The sequence below is a fragment of the Taudactylus pleione genome, unplaced genomic scaffold, assembly GCF_031769625.1.
Source record: "Taudactylus pleione unplaced genomic scaffold, aTauple2 ptg000679l, whole genome shotgun sequence".
NCBI lineage: Eukaryota > Metazoa > Chordata > Amphibia > Anura > Myobatrachidae > Taudactylus > Taudactylus pleione.
The window spans coordinates 264,176-286,223 of NW_028285081.1; the positions used below are offsets into that span (position 1 = coordinate 264,176).

General features: G+C 46.1%; 1 protein-coding gene across 1 annotated transcript; it reads left to right on the forward strand.

The window, feature by feature from the left end:
- Positions 1–20,971: 20,971 nt before the first annotated feature.
- On the forward strand, positions 20,972–22,002 carry LOC148478104 (uncharacterized; the record flags this gene model as incomplete). Its single annotated transcript, XM_088455936.1, has 2 exons — positions 20,972–21,127; positions 21,316–22,002. Coding segments are annotated over 2 exons (843 nt in total), but the record flags the coding sequence as incomplete, so codon positions are not given.
- Positions 22,003–22,048: the final 46 nt, after the last annotated feature.

Here is a 22,048-nt window from a genome sequence, read left to right on the forward strand (position 1 = left end):
TGCACATAAATATCGAGCACCTCTGAATCAGGATGGTGTTTGTCCATAGGCCCTAACAGCATATTTTCCAGCATCCCCCATGAAGTGATGAAGTCTCTGCAACCCAAGGCTGATACTATTTGTTGTTAAATTCTCTCTGTCCATGTGCAGCCTCCTCTCGTCATTCTCTCAATGGGATGTAGTTGAAATAATGACAGCCGGGAAGCCGTCTGTCTAAATACTGACGTCTATATCCCGACTTAGTACTAAAGACAGGTGTCAAACTCCCGATGCCATGGCTTCCCAAACGAAGGTAAGCCGGCCCACTAGGGCTATCTTAACAGCAATGTGGGCCCTGGGCAAAGCAATGCACTCGGGCCCCTACCCACCCATGATATGGTATTATTGCAGCAATAAGCCCAGTCATTGTGAGATTTTGTCCAGTTATAATTATAGGATTGCGCAGTGATATGATTCATGCTGCGCAGCTCAGCCCTTATCTTTGCAGTGCGGGTGGTGACACCCCAGATACATTACTATACCCCTCCAGATACATTACTATACCCCCCAGATACATTACTATACCCCTAAACACACCTCACCCACATGATACATTACCCCCTAACCCACCACACCCCCTTGATACATTACACCTCCCCCCATGTAATATAATATACACCCACACCTAACAGGGACACAGAGCCATCCTTACCTGTGTTTTCAGCATTATAGGTGGCTGTTCCCTCAGACACCGAAAGCTGTATAGACTCTGCAGGAAGATTCCCCAGGAGGAGGATAGCTAGTCCGGACAGGAAGGGGCGGTGACTCGAACAGACCACGCAGAGCATGAGGGAGCGGGGATTCGGGAAGGGACAGGGAACGTAATTCAGCCCATGCAGATAGGAGATCAACTGCAGATAGGGGAAGGATGGACAGACCCGGCAGCTGCAGCACAGCACAGTCTAAAGCCACACCCTCCTCTGCTTTGCTCTTCTATGAGAAGGAGGCCCGCCCCGCAGCTGCTGCACTAGTCAGTAGTTACAATGACTGACTGGGCCCGAGCGCACCGCTTATTCTATTGCCAAACTACCCGCTGCAGGGGGCGGTTTGGTGGGCCCCTACAAACTACGTGCCCTTGGGCAACTGCCCAACAAGCCCAATGGAAGAGTCGGCCCGACGGCCCACCTTAGCTCTTAGCCATGGGAGGGGTGGGGAGGGGCACTTAGGTACCCCTCCAGGAAGGGTTAGGATTAGGCTGCGGGGAGGAGGGGTTAGGGTTAGGTACCACCAGGGGGAGGTTAGGGTTAGGCACTACCAGGGAAGGGTTAGATTTAGTGTGCGGAGAGAGGAGGTTAGGCTAGGCATCACCAGGAGGAAGGTTAGTCACCCCCCAGGAGCTTAGAGTTAGGTACTGCCAAGGGAGGGTGAGGGTTAGTGGAGGAAGAGGGTGTCACGATTGGGGTCTGCGAGTTACCTGTCTCAGGTGGTGATCGGGATTCAACGGAGACCGGCATGACTAACCACAGGTGACATAAATAGGTAGATAGCTCTATTTGCAAGATTTGTGTAGCAGTGAAAACTGACTTTGATGATAGATGACAAGAACGTGGAGGAACCGGACTGGGACCGGCAGGAGGACTTGTTGAGTTGAACTGATGATATAGGAACTTGACACTGGACTGGAACTACGTGGCTTGAACTGATGAGGTTGGAACTTGACTCTGGACTGGAACAATGTGGATAAAACTAATATGACAGGAACTTGACTCTGGACTGGTATAATGTGACAATGGCTGAAGGGAAATCGGGTAATGCTGAGATGAGGGTTAAACAGGGTGATCCGGAAATGCTGTGACAAAGGCTGGAACTCAGGTGCAGGCTGGATTGGGTAATTGGGAATAACAGGTTCATGAAGGAATGGGTAGGTCTTGGAATTTTAAGGGCTAAACAGGGTAATCTGGAAGTGCTGTGACAAAGGCTGGAACTCAGGTGCAGGGTAGGTCTGGGAATTTTAGGTTCAGGGAGGGAGTAGGTAGGTAAAAGGAGCAGGAGTTGATCCACAGCAGGAAGCAAGGCAGGGTGACACGGTGCAGGTTACAGAGTGCCAGGGACCAACCAGGAGTAAGGCTAGCAGCAGAGCACAGGCAAGGTTTTGCTGTAACAGGGCGACTATCAGCAGGTTTACTGGATTGCCAGGTATAGCTGTAGCAGGTTTTCTGGATGCACTGGGGATTTGCTGCCAGCAGGTTTACTGGATTCCCAGGTATAGCTGTAACAGGTTTTTTGGATGCGCCAGGGGTTGCTGTCAGCAGGAATCAGGGATATATTTGTATACCAAAGCAGCACGAACCATACACCACGGAAGTAATGAGATGTTCAGGCCCAGAATGCTATTAGGGGAGGATATATATACCCTGGGTCTGGCTGCAATTGGTGGATATGGACAGGTGGTCTGGTAGTAGCATTCTGAGTAGGGGTGAGCGGGTTCGGATTTCTGAAATCCGAACCCCCCCGAGCCCCCCCGATCCGAGTCCGATCCGAATCAGGCTCGACTTTTCCCACCTGACTCGGATCTGAAATCGAGGCAAAACGTCATCATCCCGCCTTCCGAGTCTCGCGGGTTTTGGATCCTATATAAGGTACCCACGTCGGCGCCATTTTCTCACTCGGCTGTGGACAGTGAAGAGGGAGGGTGGGAGTTAGGGCTGTGTAGTGTAGTGTAGTGTAGTGCTGCTGTTGTCCACTACTTCAAAGTCCATAGGGGCTGGCTGTGTTGTGCTGTGCTGCTGTTGTTAATAGGGGCTGTGTCCACTACTTCAAAGTCCATAGGGGCTGGCTGGACTGTGTTGTGCAGTCAGTTCTCCATAGGGGCTGTGTCCACTCCAAAGTCCTGTGCAGTGTCCCATTCCTAAAGAGGTGCTGTAGTGTTGTCCAGGGGGTGCTCTGTCCATCAGGGGTGCTCCCCCCAAGTGCTAAAAAAATAATATATTTTCTGTGTTTGTGAATTGTGTGCGCAGTAGCCGCACGTGCATCAACAAAGTAGTGCCAAGCGTGCGCCTGTGTCATAAGAAAAGGGCCGGCTGGCTTGACCGTTAAAGGGTGCTGTAACCCCCGAAAGTACACTCCAGTCCAAACCAAAAAAAAATTATTTTCTGTGTTTGTGAATTGTGTGCGCAGTAGCCGCACGTGCATCAACAAAGTAGTGCCAAGCATGCGCCTGTGTCATAAGTAAAGGGCCGGCTGGCTTGACCGTTAAGGGTGCTGTAACCCCCGAAAGTACACTCCAGTCCAAACCAAAAAAAAAATTATTTTCTGTGTTTGTGAATTGTGTGCGCAGTAGCCGCACGTGCATCAACAAAGTAGTGCCAAGCGTGCGCCTGTGTCATAAGTAAAGGGCCGGCTGGCTTGACCGTTAAGGGTGCTGTAACCCCCGAAAGTACACTCCAGTCCAAACCAAAAAAAAAATTATTTTCTGTGTTTGTGAATTGTATGCGCAGTAGCCGCACGTGCATCAACAAAGTAGTGCCAAGCGTGCGCCTGTGTCATAAGTAAAGGGCCGGCTGGCTTGACCGTTAAGGGTGCTGTAACCCCCGAAAGTACACTCCAGTCCAAACCAAAAAAAAAATTATTTTCTGTGTTTGTGAATTGTGTGCGCAGTAGCCGCACGTGCATCAACAAAGTAGTGCCAAGCGTGCGCCTGTGTCATAAGTAAAGGGCCGGCTGGCTTGACCGTTAAAGGGTGCTGTAACCCCCGAAAGTACACTCCAGTCCAAACCAAAAAAAAATTATTTTCTGTGTTTGTGAATTGTGTGCGCAGTAGCCGCACGTGCATCAACAAAGTAGTGCCAAGCGTGCGCCTGTGTCATAAGTAAAGGGCCGGCTGGCTTGACCGTTAAGGGTGCTGTAACCCCCGAAAGTACACTCCAGTCCAAACCAAAAAAAAAATTATTTTCTGTGTTTGTGAATTGTGTGCGCAGTAGCCGCACGTGCATCAACAAAGTAGTGCCAAGCGTGCGCCTGTGTCATAAGTAAAGGGCCGGCTGGCTTGACCGTTAAGGGTGCTGTAACCCCCGAAAGTACACTCCAGTCCAAACCAAAAAAAAAATTATTTTCTGTGTTTGTGAATTGTGTGCGCAGTAGCCGCACGTGCATCAACAAAGTAGTGCCAAGCGTGCGCCTGTGTCATAAGTAAAGGGCCGGCTGGCTTGACCGTTAAGGGTGCTGTAACCCCCGAAAGTACACTCCAGTCCAAACCAAAAAAAAAATTATTTTCTGTGTTTGTGAATTGTGTGCGCAGTAGCCGCACGTGCATCAACAAAGTAGTGCCAAGCGTGCACCTGTGTCATAAGTAAAGGGCCGGCTGGCTTGACCGTTAAAGGGTGCTGTAACCCCCAAAAGTACACTCCAGTCCAAACCAAAAAAAAAATTATTTTCTGTGTTTGTGAATTGTGTGCGCAGTAGCCGCACGTGCATCAACAAAGTAGTGCCAAGCGTGCGCCTGTGTCATAAGTAAAGGGCCGGCTGGCTTGACCGTTAAAGGGTTCTGTAACCCCCAAAGTACACTCCAAACCAAAAAAATATATATTTTCTGTGTTTGTGACTTGTGTGCACTGTGGCTGCACGTGCATCAACAAAGGAGCAGCGCCAAGCGTGCGCCTGTGTCCCATAAGTAAAGAGCCGGCTGGCTCATTTCTTAAAGGGTGGTGTAACCCACAAAGTGCACTACTCTCCAGCAAAAATAAAAAAATATTTTCTGTGTTTGTGTGCGCTTTAGCCGCACGTATATATATCAATATAACATAAATGGAGGACCAAACTTTCTCTGATAAAAATAAAATAGGGAAAGATCAAGAACCACTTCCTACTAGTGCTGTTGCTGCTGCTGGGAGTTGTTCATCATCCCAGAGAGGAAGTAGGAACATCACTACTTTTACTAAACAATTGACCCTCCAACAGTCCCTAGCGATGAGGATGAAGTACGACAGCAGTCATCCTGAAGCAAAACGTATAACTGAGGCCTTGACTGCTATGTTGGTGTTAGACGTGCGTCCGGTATCCGACATTAGTGCAGTGGGATTTAGACAATTGATGGAGGTAGTGTGTCCTCGGTTCCATATCCCGTCTAGATTCCACCTGCATCCTCAAAGCAGCAGCGACAAGCGTGCGTCTGTCTGTTAAAGGGTGGTGACACCCTCAAAGTGTGCTACACAAACAATTAAAATATTGTTCTTTTTTTTTCTGTCTTTGTGAAATGTGTGGGCTGTAGCCGCACCTGCATCCTTAAAGCAGCAGCGACAAGCGTGCGTCTGTCTGTTAAAGGGTGGTGACACCCTCAAAGTGTGCTACACAAACAATAAAAATATTCTTCTTCTTTTATCTGTCTATGTGAATTGTGTGGGCTGTAGCGGCACCTGCATCCTTAAAGCAGCAGCGACAAGCGTGCGTCTGTCTGTTAAAGGGTGGTGACACCCTCAAAGTGTTCTACACAAACAATTAAAATATTGTTCTTTTTTTTCGGTCTTTGTGAAATGTGTGGGCTGTAGCCGCACCTGCATCCTTAAAGCAGCAGCGACAAGCGTGCGTCTGTCTGTTAAAGGGTGGTGACACCCTCAAAGTGTGCTACACAAAGAATAAAAATATTCTTCTTCTTTTTTCTGTCTTTGTGAATTGTGTGGGCTGTAGCCGCACTTGCATCCTCAAAGCAGCAGCGACAAGCGTGCGTCTGTCTGTTAGAGGGTGGTGTAACCCTCAAAGTGTGCTCCACAAACAATAAAAATATTCTTTTTTTTTTTCTGTCTTTGTGAATTGTGTGGGCTGTAGCCGCACTTGAATCCTCAAAGCAGCAGCGACAAGCGTGCGTCTGTCTGTTAAAGGATTACATTGGTGACAGCATCCAAGTAGGCATGTCAGACAGTCCGTACCTGTACTGCCAGGAAAAAGAAGCAATTTGGAGGTCCCTGTACAAACTGGCTCTATTTTACCTGAGTTGCCCCCCCTCCAGTGTGTACTCCGAAAGAGTGTTTAGTGCAGCCGGGAACCTTGTTAGCGAAAGGCGTAGGAGGTTGCTTCCACAAAATGTGGAGAAGATGATGTTCATAAAATTAATGATCAACTCTTCCAGGGAGACCAGCCTCCAGAACGTACAGAGGGACCTGTGGTTCCAGCAGGGACGAATTAATACTCTGTGAGGATGAGGATGTACATAACACTGAAGAGGGTGAGGAATCTGTGGATGAGGAGGATGAGGACGACTTCTTGCCTCCGTAGTGCCAGTTTGTGCAGGGACAGATTAATTGCCAGCTTGTTTTGTGGGGGCCCAAACGAACCAATCATTTCAGCCACAGTTGTGTGGCAGACCCTGGCGCTGAAATGATTGGTTTGTTAAAGTGTGCATGTCCTGTTTATACAACATAAGGGTGGGTGGGAGGGCCCAAGGACAATTCCATCTTGCACCTCTTTTTTTTCTTTGCATTATGTACAGTTTGGGGCCTAGTTTTTCAATGCCATCCTGTCTGCCACTGCAGTTTCACGCCTAGATGGGTCACGTGTTTGTGCCGCCCACTCGTGTCGCTTAGCATAGTCATCCAGCTACCTCGGTGCAACCTTTTGGACATAAAAACACTATTGTGAGGTGTGAGGTATTCAGAATAGACTGGAAATGAGTGGAAATTAAGGTTATTGAGGTTAATAATAGCATAGGAGCAGAAAAACCTACAAATTCTGTGATTTTAGCTGTTTTTATGCTTTTTTTCAAAAAAATACAGATCCAAAACACAAAACCCAGAACCCAAAACACGGAAGGGTGGTTTTGGCAAAACCAATCCAGATCCAAAACACGAAGAAAGATCCAGATCCAAAACCAAAACACAAAACACGAAAAGTGGCCGGTGCACACCCCTAATTCTGAGTGGTGGAAGGCACAACATGCAGAGGGAGTATTCATCTCTGCAGCTCTGAGAATCAGAACCACACCTGTGACTCCAATCAGGGCTAGCAATGCTAACAGACAGAGGAGGCCCAGGTGGACAATCAGTGTGGAAGGGAATGCACACAGAGAAGTGCAGCAGCCAGCATGACCAGAGCAGATCCTCCAGGCGATCACACACACAGATCCATGGAGCCAGCTGGCAGTGGAAAGTCAACAGGCAAAAGGTAAAAACCAGACAGAGGGATAGAGTAAAGCTGGCCACACATCTACAGATTATCTGTCCAACCAGCCAACTTGTTGATTGGTTGGAATGAAAATCTAGTAAGGAATGAAAGCAAATGACAATCAGCAATTTGCTCCCAAACGCCGGAAAATGGACAAAAACTGTTGTTTGAACAAATTGTTTAGACCAAACATTTAACAAACTTGTCTGACGTCATTTTCATCTGTGTTCTGGCATTTAGGAGCATATTGCTGATCATCAGTTACTCCCATACCTTACCAGATTTTCATTCCAACCAATCAACTAGTTGGCTGGTTGGATGCAAGTTGGTCTAGTGTGTGGCCAGCTTTAGTGTACTTATGTATCCCTGTCGGGATCTCTCATGATTGGACTTCCAGTGTCTGTATTTCACCTGGTGGCTATTAAGCCGTCAGGATATCATAACCAACTCCTCTCAACACTAGGAGAAAGCCATGCTTCTCTCAGTGATACCGGAGGAAGAGGAGAACTCTCCAGCACAGAGGAGCTGGCCAGTGGTGTAACTACCGTGGGTGCAGGGGGTGCGGCTGCTATGGGGCCCAGCCCTCCCCCTGCACCCACGGTGCCTGGCCTCTGTCTGCGGCCCTTCCCTCCGCTCCCTCCTCACTCCCCCATCACTCTCCTCACTCCCCTCTACTCCACTTACCCGCTGCATGGTCACTTACCCGCTCTGTGGTCGTATCTTCCCAGTCAGCTCTGCCTCCGGCTTTCCCCATTTTCTGATACTGGGAGAAGGCATGGTCACCTCCTCCCAGCATCAGTCAGTCAGTAAGATAGAGCCGACCGGGAGAGAAAGTGCACCTGCCCTGCACAGCGCGACCATGGATCAAGAAAGTCAGGGAGTGAGGAAGGGAGGGAGGGGGGACGAGAGCGGGGGTGGTAGGCTGAGAGGAGGGGGCCTGAACATTTTTTTGCTATGGGGTATAGTTACGCCCCTGGAGATGACTCTAGCTGGTGGGCAGCAAAAGGTCTGTGTATGGGTCACCTGCCTCTGTCACTAATGCTTAAGCATGTATGCCAGAGCCTGCCACCCTGTAATTGTCCACTCCCCCCCTCTGTGGCTGAACCTTTCTAAGGGATGCATCTGAACTGCTGCCTGGGTCTAGGACTAGATAAAAAACAGGCATCATCAATCATTGCTGAATCTGGACAATGCGGACTCCTGCCGCACTCTACTCCAATCTGTCCTTAACCCTGCGACTCGGCTCATCTTTCTCTCCAACCAAACAGCTTCTGTCTCACTCTCTACACCAGGCCCTACACTGACTCCCCTTCCCCTACAGATCTCAGTTCACAGTCCTCACCAGAGGAGTATTTATAATGGGTGCAGGGTGTGCGGTTCACATGAGTCCAGGGGGGCCCATACTGCACACCCTGCACCCATATTTAGTTTATACTTACCTTTCCATAGTCTTCAGAGTGTAGCTCTGCAGCGCAAGACCAACACTGCAGAGCAGCAAAAATCACAGGGAGAATGGAGGCGGCCATTTTCCTGGTGACTCTTATATGCATAGAAAAGATGTCCATGGGAATAAGGTGCGGGCACCAGTTTCCAGGAGACCCATGCCTGCGCAGTAGATTCTGGCATTAAGCCAGGATCAACTGTGCTCAACCAGCTGCCAGAAAGGTGGGGGCCCAAACGGAGGCTGCACACTGGCCCCCTCCTCTCTTAAAATGCCTCTGATCCTCACACTCAGTTATACAGCTATGACCCAATCCTCTCCCCCACATCTCTGACCTTATCTCCCTCCTCCCTCACACCCGCCCACTTTTTTCCACCAATGACTGCGGCCTCCTCCCACTCCCACCTCCAGGATTGCACCCGTGCTGCTCCTCACCACTGGAACTCTCTCCCTCTTGCTAATAGACTCTCCGCATCTCTCCAAGGGGGGATGTATCAAGCTTTGTAGACAGGCATATTGTCTAGGAGTTTTACAGCTGTTAGATTTATTCTCTCACTGAAAACCTGTTAGATCCTGCAAATTCACCTCCAATCCAGTAAGCGCACGAGTCTTGGGTAACCAGCAGAGACATTTCCTCACCAAATGGTAACAGAAGGAGCTTTTCAGTGACATTACATCCCAGTGGATCACTAAGGAGGATATTTAACCTTTTGTACAAGTAGATATATTGATACCTGCTGACTATAGCTACATATACATATATATATATATATATATCCAACCAAATGAGGAGGCACTCCGAGACTTGTGGAAAAAACGTGTATTGGAGATCAAGGTTTCGGGGTCAGTCATCACTTCATCAGGACACATGTTTGGTGTGTCCTGACGAAGGAGTGACTGACCCCGAAACGTTGATCTACAATACACATTTTTTCCACAAGTCTCGGAGTGCCTCCTCATTTGGTTGGATGTTGTGGGGGTACACAATACCCCAGAGGAAGGCACCCAAGCGGGTTATTGAAAGGTGTCAGCTGCCTACGGAGTGCCAGGCATTTGGATTATATATATATATATATATTAGGGGTGTGCACCGGCCACTTTTCGTGTTTTGTGTTTTGGATCTGGATCTGTCTTCGTGTTTTGGATCTGGATAGGTTTTGCCAAAACCACCCTTCCGTGTTTTGGGTTCTGGGTTTTGTGTTTTGGATCTGTATTTTTTTGAAAAAAAGCATAAAAACAGCTAAAATCACAGAATTTGTAGGTTTTTCTGCTCCTATGCTATTATTAACCTCAATAACCTTAATTTCTACTCATTTCCAGTCTATTCTGAACACCTCACACCTCACAATAGTGTTTTTATGTCCAAAAGGTTGCACCGAGGTAGCTGGATGACTATGCTAAGCAACACAAGTGGGCGGCACAAATACGTGACCCATCTAGGAGTGATACTGCAGTGGCAGACAGGATGGCAGTTTGAAAAACTAGGCCCCAAACTGTACATAATGCAAAGAAGAAAAAGAGGTGCAAGATGGAATTGTCCTTGGGCCCTCCCACCCACCCTTATGTTGTATAAACAGGACATGCACACTTTAAGAAACCAATCATTTCAGCGCCAGGGTCTGCCACACAACTGTGGCTGAAATGATTGGTTCGTTTGGGCCCCCACAAAACAAGCTGGCAATTAATCTGTCCCTGCACAAACAGGCTCTACGGAGGCAAGATGTCATCCTCATCCTCCTCATCCACCGATTCCTCACCCTCTTCAGTGTGTACATCCTCATCCTCACAAAGTATTAACTCGTCCCCACTTGAATCCACCACCACAGATCCCGCTGTACGTTCTGGAGGCTGGTCTCCCTGGAAGAGCTGATAATTCATTTTGATGAACATCATCTTCTCCACATTCTGTGGAAGCAACCTCCTACGCCTTTCGCTGACAAGGTTCCCGGCTGCACTAAACACTCTTTCAGATTACACACTGGAGGGGGGGCAACTCAGGTAAAATAGAGCCAGTTTGTACAGGGGCCTCCAAATTGCCTCTTTTTCCTGCCAGTACAGGTATGGACTGTCTGACATGCCTACTTGGATGCTGTCACCGATGTAATCCTCCACCATTCTGTCAATGGTGACAGTATCATATGCAGTGACAGTAGACATGTCAGAAATTGTTGCCAGGTCCTTCAGTCCGGACCAGATGTCCAAACTTGGTCCTGCCTGCCCTGCATCACCGCCAGCGGGTTGCTTAGGATACCTAAGTTTTTTCCTGGCAGCCCCAGTTGCGGGAGAAAATGAAGAAGGAGCTGTTGACGTGTCACGTTCCGCTTCAGCTGACAGTGTGTTCACCAGCAGGTCTTTGCACCTCTGCAGGCTTGTGTCGGCCGGAAAGAGAGACACCACATAGGCTTTAAACCTAGGATCGAGCACGGTGGCCAAAATGTAGTGGTCTGATTTCAACAGATTGACCACCCTGGAATCCTGGCAAAGCGAATGAAGGGCTTCATCCACAAGTCCCACATGCCGAGCGGAATCGCTCCATCTTAGCTCCTCCTTCACCTTCTCCAGCTGCTTCTGCAAAAGCCTGATGAGAGGAATGACCTGACTCAAGCTGGCAGTGTCTGAACTGACTTCACGTGTGGCAAGTTTGAAGGGCTGGAGAACCTTGCACAACACGGAAAGCATTCTCCACTGCGCTTGAGTCAGGTGCATACCCCCTCCTTTGCCTATGTCATAGGTGGATGTATAGGCTTGAATGGCCTTTTGCTGCTCCTCCATCCTCTGAAGCATATAGAGGGTTGAGTTCCAACGTGTCACAACCTCTTGCTTCAGGTGATGGCGGGCCAGGTTCAAGAGTGTTTGCTAGTGCTCCAGTCTTCGGCACGCAGTCGCTGAATGGCGAAAGTGGCCAGAAATTTTTCGGGCCACCCAAAGCGTCTCCTGCACGCCCCTGTCGCTTTTCAGAAAATTCTGCACCACCAAGTTTATTGTGTGAGCAAAACATGGGACGTGCTGGAATTTGCCCAGATGTAATGCCCGCTCAATATTGGTGGTATTGTCAGATATCACAAATCCCCAGGAGAGTCTAAGTGGGGTAAGCCACTGGGCGATGATTTCCCTCAGTTTCTCTAAGAGGTTGTCGGCGGTGTGCCTCTTACTGAAACCGGTGATACACAGCGTAGCCTGCCTTGGAACGAGCTGGCGTTTCTGAGATGCTGCGACTGGTGACGCTGCTGCTGTTGCTGCGTAAGGTGATACATCTACCCAGTGGGCTGTCACAGTCATATAGTCCTTAGTCTGCCCTGTTCCACTTGTCCACATGTCCGTGGTTAAGTGGACATTGGGTACAACGGCATTTTTCAGGACACTGAGGACACTTTTTCTGACGTTTCTGTACAGTCTCGGTATCGCCTGCCTAGTGAAGTGGAATCTAGACGGGATTTGGAACCGGGGACACACTACCTCCATCAATTGTCTAAATCCCACTGCACTAATGCAGGATACCGGACGCACGTCTAACACCAACATAGCAGTCAAGGCCTCAGTTATACGTTTTGCTTCAGGATGACTGCTGTCGTACTTCATCCTCCTCGCTAAGGACTGTTGGAGGGTCAATTGTTTAGTAAAAGTAGTGGTGTTCCTACTTCCTCTCTGGGATGATGAACGACTCCCAGCAGCAGCAACAGCAGCAGCGGCAGCAGGAGGCGTAGCAATGCAGGATCCTCCGGAGGAATCCCGGATAGGAGAGTCAGTCATGCCAGTGACATGGCCTGCAGGACTACTTCCGATCCTGACTAAGGAGGAAATTGATGAGGAGGGAGTTGACGGTGTGGTTTGCAGGCGCTTGGATACAACAGGACAACGGGATTTAGGTGTCCCTGGACTGCTTACGGTCTTAGCCAAAGTTTCTGAACTTGACAGTAACTTATTATGAACGCGCTGCAGGTGCCGTATAAGGGAGGATGTTCCTAGGTGGTTAACGTCCCTACCCCTACTTATTCCACCTTTACATAAGGTACATATGGCAAGACAGTTGTTGTCTGGATTTGGATAGAAATATTGCCAGACCAAAGAGGTGGAATGTTTGGTCTTCTGCCCAGGCATGACCGTGATGGGCTTTTTCATCCCACGGACAACAACTGTCTCCCCCGGAGCCTGATTTAAACAAACCACATCACCATCAGAATCCTCCTCGCCAACTTCCTCCTCAGCGCCAGCTACACCAGTATCCTCATCCTGTTGTACTTCAACAGTGACATCTTCAATTTGCATATCAGCAAGTGGACTGTGGGTGCTCCTTTCAGCACTTGCAGGGGGCGTGCAAATGGTGGAAAGAGCCACCTCTTCCCGTCCAGTGCTGGGAAGGTCAGGCATCGCAACCGCCACCACACTTGGACTCTCCTTGGGGATTTGTGATATCTTCTTAGAGCGCACAGTTCTTCGCTGTGCTTTTGCCAGCTTAACTCATTTGATTTTTTTAGTGGGAGGAGGGCTTCCATCGTCATGTGAAGCTGAACCACTAGTCATGAACATAGGGAAAGACCTTAGCCGTTCCTTGCCACTCCGTGTCATAAATGGCATATTGGCAAGTTTACGTTTCTCTTCAGATGATTTAAATGTTTTTTTTAAGGTCATTTTCCTGAACTTTGTCATTTGGGATTGTATGTGGCTTCTACGATGACACTGGGCATCGGCCTTGGCAGACGACGTTGATGGCATGTTATCGTCTGTGTCATGACTAGTGGGAGCAGCTTCAGCACTAAGAGGAAGTGGTTCTTGATCTTTCTCTATTTTGTTTTTATCAGAGAAAGTTTGGTCCTCCATTTATGTTATATCGATTTGATATATACGTGCGGCTAAGGCGCACACAAACACAGAAAATATTTTTTTATTTTTGCTGGAGAGTAGTGCACTTTGTGGGTTACACCACCCTTTAAGAAATGAGCCAGCCGGCTCTTTACTTATGGGACACAGGCGCACGCTTGGCGCTGCTCCTTTGTTGATGCACGTGCGGCTGCTGCGCACACAATTCACAAACACAGAAAAAATATTTTTATTTTGTTTGGAGTGTACTTTGGGGGTTACAGCACCCTATAATGGACAAGCCAGCTCCTTTGAATGAGCTGCTCCGCTGCTCCTTGAATTGTGTGCACGTGCAGCCACAGTGCACACAATTCACAAACACAGAAAATATTTTTTATTTGGTTTGGAGTGTACTTTGGGGGTTACAGCACCCTTTAACGGTCAAGCCAGCCGGCCCTTTACTTATGACACAGGCGCACGCTTGGCACTACTTTGTTGATGCACGTGCGGCTACTGCGCACACAATTCACAAACACAGAGAATAATTTTTTTTTTGGTTTGGACTGGAGTGTACTTTGGGGGTTACAGCACCCTTTAACGGTCAAGCCAGCCGGCCCTTTACTTATGACACAGGCGCACGCTTTGCACTACTTTGTTGATGCACGTGCAGCTACTGCGCACACAATTCACAAACACACAAAAAATATTATTTTTTTAGCACTTGGGGGGAGCACCCCTGATGGACAGAGCACCCCCTGGACAACACTACAGCACCCCTTTAGGACTGGGACACTGCACAGGACTTTGGAGTGGACACAGCCCCTATGGAGAGCTGACTGCACAACACAGTCCAGTCAGCCCCTATGGACTTTGAAGTATTGGACACAGCCCCTATTAACAACAGCAGCACAGCACAACACAGCCAGCCCCTATGGACTTTGAAGTAGTGGACAACGCAGGACACCGCAGCACAGCACAGCACAACACTACTCTGCACTACACTACACTACACTACACTGCCCAGCCAGCCCTAATTCCCACTCTCCCTCTTCACTGTCCACAGCCGAGTGAGAAAATGGCGCCGACGCGGGTACCTTATATAGGATCCAAAACCTGCGAGACCCGGAAGGCGGGATGATGACGTTTTGCCTCGATTTCAGATCCGAGTCAGGCGGGAAAAGTCGAACCTGACTCGGATCGGGGGGGCTCGGGGGGGTTCGGATTTCAGTAATCCGAACCCGCTCAACCCTAATATATATATATATATATATATATATATATATATATTCCAAGTAAAGTAGAGAGCACTCACCAGACTTTTTCATAGTAGAAAAGAGGAAATATTTTTTAATAATCACACCATAGTAAAAAAGAGATGTCGACATTTCGGACCATATCTGGCCCATTGTCAAGAACCAAATCCCAGAGTGCCATTTGATTCTGTAATATATATATATATATATATATATATATATATATATATATATACTTAATCCAGAATTAAAAATTGGAGGTAACAATATTCCTTTAACCAAGTTTATACAAGTTGGAGAATTGCAAGTGAACTTCTAGACCTGGAATTGTACCATACAAGAATTAAGCTGGGCATCCACTATACAATTTTCTGTCAGATATCTGTCCAATCTGGCTGGTTGGAATGAAAACCTGGTAATGTATGGGAGCAAATGACAGTCAATCATATGGTTTTAAACACTGAAAAAAACATTTGTTCAAATTGGTTAAATTTGTGTGTTTTAACCAGTTTGTCTGAACAACCATTTTTGGCTATTTTCCAGTGTTTATGAGTAAATAGACGATTGTCATTTGCTCCCATACATTACCAGGTTTTCACTCCAACCGGCCAGATTGGACAGATATCTGACAGAAAATTGTATAGTGCATGCCCAGCTTTAGTGTAAATACTCCAAAGTTGACACAACTAGAACCCTGTGATGGAGTTCAGTTTACAATATTGGGTCTGCAAATCTATTCTCGCTACACTTTAGGAAGAGAATTACATCTATTGCGCACAAATGTGAAATAACTGTCCAGAATACCGAAACGTAATTGAGGAACTGTATTGTAGTATTTGTTAAAGTATTAGTGAGGTAAAGTGATTTTCGTAGGAGTTTGTAGATGGATAATTTGTGGTATATTATAGAGAACATGCATTTTTGTGCATGTACATTTGCTGTGACCTGTTAAATACATTTATTTCTTAGTGCAAGCAAAGAAGTGCTCCAGTGTAATAAATTTACTTTATATTTAAAGCATGTATCATTTAGAAATGATAACGAATGTTATGAATTGAAATCTATTGTTCTTGTATTGCGTTGTAAAGATCCTTTTCTTGGTTGGTATAGCCATTTATCTTTTTGTCAATCTAATTGGAGATAAATAAAAATAAAGTATTTAAGAATCATTAGTATTTCTCTGTGTTTGGGAAAAGTGTAAAACCTTCACCTCTCTGCCAGAAGACGGGGACGTATTTCCAGCTCACGATTACCGTACCGTCTCTGGTGTGAGCGTGGGAAAGAAGTTAACGGTGAGAAATTCCACACTAAGGTTCCGGGCGCATGTTGGGGTGTCACAGCTTCATGCACAGGAATCTCATAAAAACTCCCAGTTTTAGCTTTGTCCCTGTCTCAGATAGACCCAAGGCAGAGGTGTCACAACCCGTGCGTGGGTTACGGATCACAACTGGGTGTCACCCTTCCAGGGGTGACACCAAAATGTTGGCTCCTTAGCAGTGAGGGATCCCGATGCTGCGCTGTAACATCATGCAGCACCCAGGTCCAGTCACTGGGGAGCAGCCAGTCTCCAGGGACAGCCCAGCATCTGCGAGAATGCTGGACAAGCCCCTAAAGCAATGTAAATGGGGCTTGCCGCAAAGCCACACCCCCAATTTGAAGGAAACAAGGTCTTCCTATGCAGCCACGCCCTCTTCCTGTGAAACCACACCCCTTTTGGAGGAGTGCGCTGGGGGCTACTTACCCCAAGGGGTGTAACTGAACCCGGTGCCGCCACTGATCCAAGGATCCCGATACAGATCTGAAACCATAGGCACCTGTGATAACGTTAACTTATAGCTAGCATGCATTAACCCTGTTTACAAAACGTATTTATACTGTATACGCCTGAATTATTTACACTATTTGTTTGCACAAAGTATCCACAGGATTTTATTTTCATCAGATACACATTACAATGTATCCACATTAGTACAGTTATTCATTGGGAGTTTTTTTCTATTTACGCTCAATACAGAACGGACTGCTAACCTCTTAAGGTGTTTCTCTACATACAGTAACATGTTACTAATAAACCAAATTAAAAAAAGACAAATCAAAACAATTATTTATCCAGTAAGCAAGAAGGAAAACCGTCATCCAATTATTCATCTATTTATGCCTGAATTTGTCTGCGACTCTGCGTGGAAGAGGCCAGAAACGCATCACAGGCCGCTGTATCTTCAGAGGATTGGATCTGATCTCATAGAAAGTCACTGCTTGTTACTGTGCCAGCTGTATGAGGATGGCATCAAACGTGCTTTAGTGTGTTTCCATCTACAGGTACAGTACTGTAACTAGCGCTGTATAATGGTTCTACATCTATACAGGTACAGTACTATAACTAGTGCTATATAATGATACTACATCTATACAGGTACAGTACTGTAACTAGCGCTGTATAATGATTCTACATCTATACAGGTACAGTACTGTAACTAGCGCTGTATAATGATACTACATCTATACAGGTACAGTACTGTAACTAGCGCTATATAATGATCCTAATCTATACAGGTACAGTACTGTAGCTAGTGCTATAAAATTATACTACATCTATACAGGTACAATACTGTAACTAGCGCTGTATAATGATACTACATCTATACAGGTACAGTACTGTAACTAGCTCTGTATAATGATTCTACATCTATACAGGTACAGTACTGTATCTAGCGCTGTATAAGGGTTCTACATCTATACAGCTACAGTACTATAACTAGTGCTATATAATGATTCTACATCTATACAGGTACAGTACTGTAACTAGCGCTGTATAATGATTCTACATCTATACAGGTACAGTACTGTAACTAGCGCTGAATAATGATTCTACTTCTATACAGGTACAGTACTGTAACTAATGCTGTATAATGATACTACATCTATACAGGTACAGTACTGTAACTAGCGCTGTATAATGGTTCTACATCTATACAGGTACAGTACTGTAACTAGCGCTGTATAATGGTTCTACATCTATACAGGTACAGTACTGTAACTAGCGCTGTATAATAGTTCTACATCTATACAGGTACAGTACAGTAACTAGTGCTATATAATGATTCTACATCTATACAGGTACAGTACTATAACTAGCGCTGTATAATGATTCTACATCTATACAGGTACAGTACTGTAACTAGCGCTGTATAATGATACTACATCTATACAGGTACAGTACTGTAACTAGCGCTATATAATGATACTAAATCTATACAGGTACAGTACTGTAGCTAGTGCAATAAAATGATACTACATCTATACAGGTACAGTACTGTAACTAGCACTGTATAATGGTTCTACATCTATACAGGTACAGTACTGTAACTAGCGCTGTATAATGATACTACATCTATACAGGTACAGTCCTGTAACTAGCGCTGTATAATGATTCTACATCTATACAGGTACAATACTGTAACTAGTGCTGTATAATGGTTCTACATCTATACAGGTACAGTACTGTAACTAGCGCTGTATAATGATTCTACATCTATACAGGTACAGTACTATAACTAGTGCTATATAATGATACTACATCTATAGAGGTACAGTACTGTATCTAGCGCTGTATAATGGTTCTACATCTATACAGGTACAGTACTGTAACTAGTGCTATATAATGATACTACATCTATACAGGTACAGTACTGTAACTAGCGCTGTATAATGATTCTACATCTATACAGGTACAGTCCTGTAACTAGCGCTGTATAATGATTCTACATCTATACAGGTACAATACTGTAACTAGTGCTGTATAATGGTTCTACATCTATACAGGTACAGTACTGTAACTAGCTCTGTATAATGATTCTACATCTATACAGGTACAGTACTGTAACTAGCACTGTATAATGATTCTACATCTATACAGGTATAGTACTGTAACTAGCGCTGAATAATGATTCTACATCTATACAGGTACAGTACTGTAACTAGCGCTGTATAATGGTCCTACATCTATACAGGTACAGTACTGTAACTAGCGCTGTATAATGATTCTACATCTACACAGGTACAGTACAGTAACTAGCGCTGTATAATGGTTCTACATCTATACAGGTACAGTACTGTAACTAGCGCTGTATAATTGTTCTACATCTATACAGGTACAGTACTGTAACTAGCACTGTATAATGGTTCTACATCTATACAGGTACAGTACTATAACTAGTGCTATATAATGATACTACATCTATACAGGTACAGTACTGTAACTAATGCTGTATAATGGTTCTACATCTATACAGGTACAGTACTGTAACTAGCACTGTATAATGGTTCTACATCTATACAGGTACAGTACTGTAACTAGTGCTGTATAATGATACTACATCTTTACAGGTACAGTACTGTAACTAATGCTGAATAATGATTCTACATCTATACAGGTACAGTCCTGTAACTAGCGCTGTATAATGATTCTACATCTATACAGGTACAATACTTTAACTAGTGCTGTATAATGGTTCTACATCTATACAGGTACAGTACTGTAACTAGCGCTGTATAATGATTCTACATCTATACAGGTACAGTACTGTAACTAGCGCTGTATAATGATTCTACATCTATACAGGTACAGTACTGTAACTAGCGCTGAATAATGATTCTACTTCTATACAGGTACAGTACTGTAACTAGCACTGTATAATGATTCTACATCTATACAGGTACAGTACTGTAACTAGCGCTGAATAATGATTCTACATCTATACAGGTACAGTACTGTAACTAGCACTGTATAATGATTCTACATCTATACAGGTACAGTACTGTAACTAGCGCTGAATAATGATTCTACATCTATACAGGTACAGTACTGTAACTAGCGCTGTATAATGATTCTACATCTATACAGGTACAGTACTGTATCTAGCGCTGTATAATGTTTCTACATCTATACAGGTACAGTACTATAACTAGTGCTGAATAATGATTCTACTTCTATAGAGGTATAGTACTGTAACTAGCACTGTATAATGGTTTTATCATCAGAGTTTGGATAGTGGAGCTACAAGGAGCTACAGCGGGTTCATCAAGTAATCCATATAGTTTATAACCTCAGGACGAGATGTATCAAACCCCCGAAAGAGATAAAGTAACAACCAATCAGCTGCTAACTGTCATTTTTCAAACAAAGCTTGTAACATGACTGAAGCTGATTGGTTGGTACTTTATCTCTTTCCAAGCTTTGATACATCTCCCCTTAAACTTCTTCTGATTCCTTAACCAGACACGACACTGCATAGTGCATTCATTTGAGTATGATACTTCTAGTAGACACATTAAACCTACAAAATAGCATTGTTGCACGCAAGGCACAGATACTCTGAGCTTTATACTGATTAAGGGCCTGATTCAGAGCCGCTCGTAAGCGGTCGCTTTTTCGTTCTGACTGATGTTCGCACTTCTGCGCATGCGTACGGATTTTAATAAGCATGCGCGAACCAGTGCGGCCGAAAATCGTTTGTTCGCTATATAGCGAATGCCTGCTATTTTGAGTGACAGAAGGAGGCATATTTGGGTGGTAACAGGGGAAGGTGCTTGGAAACGGGGGTGTGGAATTAGAACGCAGGCGTGCTTAAAGGTCAAAACGGGCGTTTTATGGGTGTGCATAATTAAAACAGCAGCGTCATTGACCACGTCACTGGGTTATTTTTTACTCAGAACTGCTCGCAAAATAGCGGTTGAAAAAACCAGCCACAAGAATAGCGAGCAGTTCATACGCTGTTCGATGTACTCGATTAATCTAATAAATAGCGGACATGACGTATGGTGCGAGCGGCAAGGGGGCGAATTTTTCAAAATTACAACCGCAAGTTTTGCTCGCTCATTCAGACTTAGAGGCGTGAACAGACCGCAATGTGTGAATGGTTCATTTGAAAAGCCACCCCTTGTTTTAGAACGGACGATCGCAAATAGCGAGCGGCTCTGAATCAGGCCCTAAGTGCAGAATTGTGTACCTACAATTTCTAACACTTTACAGAGCAGATAGTGTGGGGTTGGGGGGGATAAAGAGGCAACAACAAACCTTATGGTTTGCTTTCAGGTCCAGCACAGGACTGCCCCTCCCCTGTAAGAGCCCAGGTGGAAAAGAGTTTCTATGCAGTAAAAGAGACCAAGAGGGGATGTATTCAATCCTTATTAAAAAGGACAAGTGGAGGCTTTGCCTTTAGCAACCAAACAGATTGTAGTCAGAATCCTGTCAGAATTTAAAGTAACACTTACTCTTACCTACTTTCCCGCAGCCTAACACTAACCCTCCCCTCCCTCATCGTAACTCTATCCCCCCTCCCGCATCCTAACTCTATCCCTCCCCTCCCGCATCCTAACACTATCCCTCCCCTCCCGCATCCTAACTCTAACCCACCCCTCCCGCATCCTAACGCTATCCCTCCCCTCCTGCAGCCTAACTGCAACCCTCCCCTCCCACATTATAACTCTTACCATCCCCTCCCGAATCCAACTCTAATCCTCCCCTCCCTCATCCTAACTCTAGGCCTCCCCTCTGGCATCCTAACTATAAACCTCCCCTCCCGCATCCTAACTCTAACCCTCCCCTCCCGCATGCTATCTATAACCCTCCCCTACAGCATCCTAACTCTACCCATCCCCTCCCGCATACTAACTATAACCCTCCCCTACCACATCCTAACTATAACCCTCCCTTCCCGCATCCTAACTCTAACCCTCCCCTCCCGTAACCTAACTCTAACCCATCCCTCCCGCATCCTAACTATAACCCTCCCCTCCTGCATCCTAACTCTAACCCTGCCCTCCTGCATCCTAACTCTAACCCTCCCCTCCCACATCCTAGCTCTAACCCTTCACTCCCGTATCCTAACCCTAACCCTCTCCTCCTGCATCCTACCTCTAACCCTCCCCCCCTGCATCCTAACTCTAACCCTCCCCTGCCGCATCCTAACTCTAACCCTCCCCTGCCGCATCCTAACTAAAACCCTCCCCTACTGCAGCCTAACTGTAACCCTCCCCTCCCGCATCCAAACTCTAACCCTCCCCTCCCACATTCTAACTATAACCCTCTTCTCCTGCAGCCTAAATGTAACCCTCCCCTCCCACATCCAAACTCTAACCCTCCCCTCCAACATCCTAACTCTAACCCTCAACTCCCGCATCCTAACTAAAACCCTTCCCTCCTGCAGCCTAACTGTAACCCTCCCCTTCCGCCTCCTAACTCTAACCCTCCCCTCCTGCATCCTAACTCTAACCCTCCCCTCTTGCATCCTAACTCTAACACTCCCCGGCCGCATCCTAACTGTAAACCTCCACTACTGGATCCTAACTATAACCCTCCTCTCCTGCATCCAACTCTAGCCCTCCCCTCCCACATCCTACTCTAATCCTCCCCTCCCACATCCTA